The sequence below is a fragment of the Paroedura picta genome, chromosome 10, assembly GCF_049243985.1.
Source record: "Paroedura picta isolate Pp20150507F chromosome 10, Ppicta_v3.0, whole genome shotgun sequence".
NCBI lineage: Eukaryota > Metazoa > Chordata > Lepidosauria > Squamata > Gekkonidae > Paroedura > Paroedura picta.
This window is the reverse complement of record NC_135378.1, coordinates 5287747-5295818: the sequence shown is the minus strand read 5'-3', so window position 1 is coordinate 5295818 and position 8072 is coordinate 5287747. Positions and strand designations below refer to the sequence as shown.

Below are 8072 nucleotides of genomic sequence, written 5' to 3'. Positions count from 1 at the left end.
TCGTCGTCCGTCCAAGCAACCGGCAGGGGACCAACATGGAGGGACGACGAGATACGGGACCTGATGGCGATTTTCGCCGAAGAGAAAATCCAGGACGCCTTCCGATCCTCACATCGGAATCGGGAGGTCTTCGAGCAGGTGGCCATTAGGATGCGTGCCCTGGGCCACCACAGGACCGGCCTTGAATGCCGGTCCAAAACAAAAACCATGCGGGCAGAGTACATGCGGGCCGTGAACCACAACAAGGGTTCCGGCAACAAAAAAGTAACCTGCCCGTATTTCGAGCAGCAGCGGGCACTGTACGGCGAGGGGGACGGAGACGGCCGGCCAAAGCGCGTCGGGAGGAGCCTGAAGGTCGTCCGTAAGCTGGCTGCTCCAGTGGAGGAACCACCCGCTGCGGAGGATCCCGGAGAGGGCACCTCGTCCACCGTCCGGCCTCCACCCCAGGTCCAGCAACGCGGTGAGGACCTCGTAACGCTGGACCTACTTGCCCTCGCACATGGGGAGCAAGAAGACATGTCGCCGCAGACGCCCCTTGCCTCCGGTAAGCACTTTTGATTTTGTTCAAATGTGTGTTCTGACGGTTAGGAATCGTTTTCTCATGTATTCGTTGCAACGCATAATATGCTAGCCTGTTTGTAGACTGCTTGCTATGGTGGCTTTTTAAAACGGTTATGTTTAACCAACAACCCAAAAAGTTTTGCAGCATGCCTCAGCCATAGGCCTTCTGCAGTACTTTAGCCACTACTTTGGGAGCATGCTGTGTGGTTCAGGTTGTATGCTTGCTCCTTTTTCACTATTGTATGCCGTGTGTTCGTTGCAACGCATAATATGCTAGCCTGTTTGTGGACTGCTTGCTATGGTGGCTTTTCAAAACGGTTTTGTTTAACCAACAACCCAAAAAGTTCTGCAGCATGCCTCAGCCATAGGCCTTCTGCAGTACTTTAGCCAGTACTTTGGGAGCATGCTGTGTGGTTCAGGTTGTATGCTTGCTCCTTTTTCACTATTGTCTGCTGTTGTCCACAGAGACACAGATGCCAGGGACGGAGCCCCGCGAGTCTCCAGCACCAGAGGATGTGGAGAGCGATTCGGGGGCATCTACAAACCTTGGTAAGTATTTGTGACAATCATGGGGGGGGGGGTGTGCTGTGTAAACTGCTTTGTGCTTTTCTGTTTGTGCAGGGGGCAGCAGCCCTGCTAGGAGAAAGAAGAGAGTCCCTCTACGTTGCTGGTGTAGGTTTTGAAGCTTGCTTTGCCACCATTTGGTCCTAAATCATGTTTTTTTCTTTTTTGCAGATTTCATACCCGGCACGCAGGAGGAGGAAGAGCGTGGGGTGCCTGGACCTCCTGCCCAACGCAGGCGGCTAGATATTCAAGAGGGTGAGCATGCATGAACTGTTCCCTTCTAACCATAACTGAAGGACAATGTCACAAACCACTAACCATGTGCTCCCTAGGCATTGTTGAGAGTCTTGCTGTGAAAATACGCAAACAAACACTAACCATGTGCTCCCTAGCCATTGTTCAGAGTCTTGCTGTTAAAACAGGCAAACAAAAAAGCCCACCATGGGCACCATGGTCGGTGTTGGTTGTATCAATGGTACTAACAGTTCTGTTTCTCATTTTTACCAACAGAGGTTCTTTTGGAAGATGAGGAACCACCCCCGGGTCCTGCCAGCCCACCACCTAGAGGCGCGCTCCCGGCAGAGGAGAGACTCATGAGGGAACGCGCCAGGCTCAGGCGCGTCTCCCTCTTGACGAGCGTGGGACAGAGCCTCCTGGAACACTGCCAGGAGGAGACACGGCGTGCTGCAGCCGCCGACCAAGCCATGCTCGCCCTCCAGGCCCAGGAGGGGAAAAAATTGAGGGCACTCATCAGGGACTCTAACCAATCCCTACGGGAAAGCGTGGAGGAGGTTAGACAAATTCGCAGACTGATGGAGAGGGCGGTCGTGGTCATGGAGACGGCCAACCCTCCACAAATAACCGTCCACGTCCCCCCCCCCACCCACACCAACTCCACCACCTCCAGCACCCACCCCACCAACCCCGTCTCAGAATGCCTCCACACAAACACGAAGGAGGACTGTTCTCGGTAAGAGAATAATAAAACCGGCGGACAAGTTCTCCCCCTCCTAGTTTGGGCCAGTTTGTCTTCGTAAGTTTATCTGTGTTTATTGTTGTTTGAAAAATAAAGTTTATATTTCTGACTCTGTCTCTGTGTACCCTACTGTGGAATTAGGAAGGCCGAAAGCGGCCTCTCTAGTGAGTGTGTTTATTCTGGATCTGTTGTGTGGGTTGTAGGTTGGAGGGGTGTCAGTTCAAGGAGTTTTTGGAGTGTGGGGTGAAAGGTGTGCGAGTGTAAGGAGTCACACTGGAGTCTTTTTCAGAAAAGTAGTAATAACATTTTATTTTCAAAAAACTTTTAACAGGGGAAAAACAGTAGGGAATGTAACTTGGAGCCCCACCACCACCACCCCCCCACCCCAAGAAATACAATTTTGTTTTTAAAAACATATATATTTAACAGGGGAAAAACAGCTGGGAATGTAACTTGGAGCCCCCCCCCCCCCCAAGAAATCCAACTTTGTTTTTAAAAATAGATGTATTTAACAGGGGAAAAACAGTAGGGAATGTAACTTGGAGCCCCACCCCCCCCCCCACACACACACACAAAACAAAACTCAAGTCCCACTGCTCCCCTCGCCAGCACCTTTCCCTCCGCCCTCTGCCATCTCCCTCAGCCTCTTGCTCAACCGGGTCACTGTGCCCCTGACTTTTCGTTTGAAGAGGTCTTCCTCCTCCTTCTTCTTCACTGTGTGGGAAGGAAAAACAGGTACACATTAGTGCCACAGATATTTTTTAATCTGGAGTTTACATGGATACAGTTTTTAGTGCCCTTAGCCACAGTATGCGGAGAGTTGGGCGGTGGGGGATATAACCTACCTTCTTCCTCCTCCCTCTGCTGCCTCTGCCTCTCCAGCTCGCCTCTAACTTCAGCCACTTCTGCCTGCCCTGCAAATGGGTTAAAAACAAATGGTAAGCCATATATATAGGCTAAAGTGACACAACCCACACCCAAGCAGAGGTGCAGTACTCACAGTCCCTCCGTTGTTGCTCTACGAGCCCCTCCAAGGATGCCAGCCTGGCCTCCACGCTTTGCATCCTGGCCTCAATTGTTTCTGCTATAGAAGTCAAATAAAATGAATTCAATCACACTGCTAATAAAAGCTTCACAGCAGGCTCCCTTATGGCTTCATGGGGGTACACACACATGGGTCTCCCTTAAAGAATTATAACTCTCACCTGCAGCCTGTGATGAGGTGGAAGGCCCCTCTTCCTCCTCTCCCTCACGCTCAGCTGCTTTGGCCATTGCGAGCTTGACAGGAGATTGCGTGGCTGGGCAAAGTAAAAGAGAATTCATAAGTAAAAGCACGCATACAAAACATAATACACAGCTGATGGCCACACCACAATCAGAGCCAAAGTGCATAGCAAAAGTGGTTTGACAGTACTGGCTGGCTATGTCAGCAGGAGTTGACAGCATCTTAATGCTTTCTCAAATATAACGGAAACAGTCGGGGAAAGAGGCATCTAGACATTCAATGCATGCTTTAGGGTGAAACATAACAAGGGCAGCACTCACCCATATGTTGCCTCATCTCCAGGGGGGGCTTCCCAGCCGTCTCCCAGATCTGGACCATCAGATCGTGGAAGACCGTTCTTCCACTGGGCTGCGGGACCCCCCCCCCCCACTGCTCTATGCTGTTCAGGAAGTCGAGCTTTATACGTTTGAATTTTGTCCGGACCTGCTCCCAGGTCCGGACGTAGCCCCTCTCCTTCATCCTCGCTGCCAACACCATGTAAGCACCCTTGGTGTGGCAGTGGGTGCTGGCCATAAGGCGGCCAACGCTTTTGGACTGGAGAACCAGCTCCAAAAGTGCCTCAGCCTCGGCGCGCTGCCAGAAGGAGCCCTTCCGTGGCTTCGGCATCGTTGGAATGACGGTTGGGCAACGAATCTGCGTTCCTCCGATCGGCCACCCCAATTTTAAATGTATCAAAGGTGCCCACCAATGAAATTAGTCCTTGGAACATAAGTGGACTGATCCTCCTGTTTGACAGGGGTCGCCAATACTTCCTGGCTACCCGCCTCCCCAACCTTTCCCTGTTCAGCGCTTCCGTATTGTGTTTGTCAATTTCAGCGGGGAGTTAGCATTTAGGTCTGTCAAAGTGCTTTTGGACCAGAGAATCCCCGTTTTTTTGCTGGCTAAAAAGACAAACCGCACAAGACAAGGTTAAACAAAGAACATAAAACTTTATTTAACACCAGAGTAGAAAACACGATCAAACACGTCTCCTATTTCTGTATAGGTGAGTGGCTATAGCGTCCCGAACCTTGCACCCCTCCGCATAGATCCTTTTTTTCCTGGCTTCAGGGATGTCTCTGAAAACTAGGGCATCATGCCTCCTCCCACTCCACCCCACCTCGGCATCTATAAACCGTCCGGAGAAGTCCACAGTTCCTTGCAGAAGAACAGAACAAAAGTCCTTCCTGTTCCCGTACTCCTTTATGCTTCCCCCGGGTGCACGGATAGGGATGTGGCTTCCATCGACGGCCGCAAAACAATGCGGGAATCCAAGCCTGGCAAACCCGTCCATACTCTGGAATAAGGGAAAGAAAAGAATAGAAACCATGGCATGTCAGCGTGGGGTGCATCGCGTATTCGTTGCTCACCTGTCAAACAAGAAAAAAAATTTAAAGGGCAAAGGGGATAGAATGACACCCACCGCTCCAAGCCGGTCTCCGAGGCACACCACTTTGCTGTACAATTCAGCCTCCATGGCGAGGCAGAACTCCAGCAGGATCTCGCCAACCGTTGTGACTCCTAATCCGAATTGCTGGGCTACTGTCCTGAAGTACTGCGGGGTGGCCAAGTACCACAAGGCGGCTGCCACCCTTTTTTCCACTGGAACAGGGCGCCGCATGACAGTCACTTGCCTTTCCATGCGGCCACGGAGAGCCTCCACGAGTTCAAAAAATGTTCCCCTCGATATTCTGAAGTTGGCAATCCAGTGGTCATCATCCCAGCGAGACCACACAAAATTTTCCCACCAGTCAGAGGATCTTTCGTCCACCCAGAACTGTCTGGGGAACCGGACCTCTGCCAGAGCTTGCCAGCGTTTCTTAGCCGCCATGGTTGCCCTTAGAGAACGTCTTCTACTGGTGGTCGTCATTCTGGCCATACGTTGTCGGTAGTCCTCGATAGCAGCCCTCCTCTGCGACACGGTGGTATGGATACACTGGACTACCGCAAGCATTTGATCCAACAATTGATAAATAATCCTGTCCATTGCAACGTTAACCTGTGCTGCGGCCAGTAGGCTACGCAAACAAAAGAGTGAGGCCGACCACGTGTCTGCCTAGGTGCATATAAGCAGGTAACCTGTGGGCATGTACTGTGGGCGGGGATTAACCAATCAAACATATCAATGCATCAACCTTTGGTTCATAGAAAACAATATAAAACCTGTTCTGAGGGCGCCAATGATTTGACGATGAAGCGTTACTACGGGGTTTTCGGGGGTTTTTTTAAAAAAAGGGGAACCCCACCAATTTCGGCTTCTGGGTTGAGGTCAAAGGTGTCCCTGCAGTTTGATTGACGGGCACGGGAGGCCAGAAGCGCTAAAAAGGGACCTCCTTTGTAGCGATAATACGGAGACCGGAAGCCTGTGGGTTACGAAAGTGACGAGAAGTGAAAGTGCCAAATTCCGCAAAAACCGCAGCTGTGCGTTACGGGCACAGCTAGTTACATTTCGCTAGTTGAAGTAGCGATTTCGCTAACAGCAACCAAATAGCCACTTTGAGCTCTGTGCGAAATGGCCCTCGGTTACTCTTGGTCACAGGGACTTGGACTGAGATCCCGCTAATGACTGGGAGGAAGCTGAGCCCTGCAGAGCATCAGCTTCCCTTCACTGTGAAGAAGACTTGGTTCTTAGATGCTGCTTTTCTCTACCCAAAGAAGAACCAGGGGCTCTGCTATTTTAGACTTGATTCTTATCAATAGGGAAGAACTGGTAGATGAGGTGGAAGTAGTGGGCACACTTGGTAGCAGTGACCATGTGCTTCTGCAATTTTCAATCGTGGGAAAGAGAAAACCTTTATGTAGTCGGATGTATAGACTGGACTTCAGGGAAGCCGATTTTAACAGACTTAAAGGCATGTTAGGTAGAGTCCCATGATCAGAAAGACTTAAAGAGATGGGAGTCCAAGAGGGCTGGGAGTTTCTTAAAAGTGAAATACTGAAGGCTCAATCACAAACAATTCCCTTGGGAAGAAAAGATGGAAGGAGCCTAAGGAAGCCAAGGTGGCTCCATAAGCAGTTGTCAAAAGATTTGAGGAATAAAAAAGAGTCGTTTAGGAAATGGAAGGAAGGCCTTATTACCAAGGATGCGTATAAACAAATAACCAATAATTTTAGGGGGAGTGTTAGAAAAGCTAAAGCTCATTATGAGCTTAGGCTAGCAAGAAGTTCTAAACATAGCTAAAAAGGCTTCTTTAGTTATATTTCAAGCAAGAAAAATAATAAGGACACCATAGGACCACTGCGAGGACAAGAAAGTGAAATTATAACAGATGATGAAGAGAGGGCTGAACTGCTTAACTCCTATTTCTCCTCTTGTGAGGGAAATAGTGATCAATGTGGCAAAAACGGAACACAACACGGGGGACGGGAATGGTGGCCTAGGATCACTGTTGGAACAGTCCACAAACACCTAGTTTCTTTAAATGAAACAAAGTCTTCTGGGCCAGATGAACTGCATCCAAGGGTACTAAAAGAACTTGCAGATGTCATCTCTGATAAAGGTAAAGGTAAAGGTATCCCCTGTGCAAGCACCGAGTCATGTCTGACCCTTGGGGTGACGCCCTCCAGCGTTTTCATGGCAGACTCAATACGGGGTGGTTTGTCAGTGCCTTCCCCAGTCATTACCGTTTACCCCCCAGCAAGCTGGGTACTCATTTTACCGACCTCGGAAGGATGGAAGGCTGAGTCAACCTTGAGCCGGCTGCTGGGATTGAACTCCCGGCCTCATGGGCAAAGCTTTCAGATGGCTGCCTTACCACTCTGCGCCACAAGAGGCTCTTGTCATCTCTGAACCTGTCCATTATTTTTGACACTTCTTGGAGAACAGGTGAGGTGCCAGACGATTGGAGGCGGGCAAATGTTGTCTCCATCTTCAAGAAAGGGAAAAAGGAGGATCCGGGTAATTATCAACCCATCAGCTTGGCATCTGTAGCTGGCAAGATTTTGGAACAAATAATCAAACACTTGGTCCTTGAGCAGCTGGAACTGAGAGCTGTGATTTCTAAGACTCAGCATGGGTTTCGCAAGAATAAGTCATGTCAGACCAACCTTATCTGGATTTCAGTAAAGCTTTTGATAAGGTTCCGCATGATATTCTTGTTCACAAGTTGGTAAAATGCGTTATGGATCCTAATTCTGTCAGGTGGATCAAGAACTGGTTGACAAATCGTACCCAGAGGATACTTGTTAATGGTACAGCATCTTCTTGGAAAAGAGTGACAAGTGGAGTACCCCAAGGATCTGTCCTGGGGCCTGTGTTGTTCAACATATTTATAAATCATTTATAAATGATTTGGATGAGGGATTAGAGGGGATACTTATTAAATTTGCAGATGATACTAAACTGGCAGGGGTAGCAAACACAACAGAAGCCAGAATCAGAATACAGGATGATAGACTCGAGAAGTGGGCTAAACTGAATAAAATGAAGTTCAAATAGGAACAAATGTAAAGTTCTGCATATAGGTAGGGAAAACCAAATACACCAATATAGGATGGTGGAGACTTGTCTTGGCAGTAGCATGTGCGAAAAGGATCTAGGAGTCTTGGTAGACCATCCATTGAACATGAGTCAGCAGTGTGACTCGGTGGCTACAAAGGCAAATGGGATTTTGGGCTGTATCAAACGGAGTATCGTGTCCAGATCACGGGAGGTGATGGTACCGCTTTACTCTGCTCTGGTTTGGCCTCACTTGGAGTACTGTGTTC

General features: G+C 49.4%; 2 protein-coding genes across 2 annotated transcripts in view; one reads left to right on the top strand and one right to left on the bottom strand.

The window, feature by feature from the left end:
* The first annotated feature begins 1019 nt into the window (after positions 1 to 1019).
* On the top strand, positions 1020 to 2188 carry LOC143819681 (uncharacterized). Its single transcript, XM_077301573.1, has 4 exons — positions 1020 to 1110; positions 1297 to 1380; positions 1636 to 1994; positions 2150 to 2188. Exons 1-4 carry the CDS (start codon positions 1035 to 1037, stop codon positions 2186 to 2188), a joined length of 558 nt encoding a protein of 185 aa, XP_077157688.1. The 5' UTR covers positions 1020 to 1034.
* A 496-nt stretch (positions 2189 to 2684) lies between these two features.
* Positions 2685 to 8072, bottom strand: part of LOC143819680 (uncharacterized) — a 126815-nt gene continuing 121427 nt past the window's right edge. Inside the window, exons 2-5 of the mRNA XM_077301572.1 lie at positions 3307 to 3399; positions 3102 to 3185; positions 2947 to 3015; positions 2685 to 2815 (exon numbers count right to left, since the gene is read on the bottom strand). Of these exons, the coding sequence (XP_077157687.1) occupies positions 2685 to 2815; positions 2947 to 3015; positions 3102 to 3185; positions 3307 to 3373 (351 nt within the window). The 5' untranslated portion in view covers positions 3374 to 3399. The remainder of the gene's footprint in view (positions 2816 to 2946; positions 3016 to 3101; positions 3186 to 3306; positions 3400 to 8072) is intronic.

What these genes read in the sequence shown, in the direction of transcription:
- LOC143819681 (XM_077301573.1), top strand. Translation starts at nt 1,035, where the DNA reads ATGCCAGGGACGGAGCCCCGCGAGTCTCCAGCACCAGAGGATGTGGAG. An exon ending in GGGGGCATCTACAAACCTTG is followed by an intron (nt 1,111 to 1,296) that starts GTAAGTATTTGT and finishes TCTTTTTTGCAG; the next exon opens with ATTTCATACCCGGCACGCAG. An exon ending in CTCCACAAATAACCGTCCAC is followed by an intron (nt 1,995 to 2,149) that starts GTCCCCCCCCCC and finishes AGTTTGGGCCAG; the next exon opens with TTTGTCTTCGTAAGTTTATC.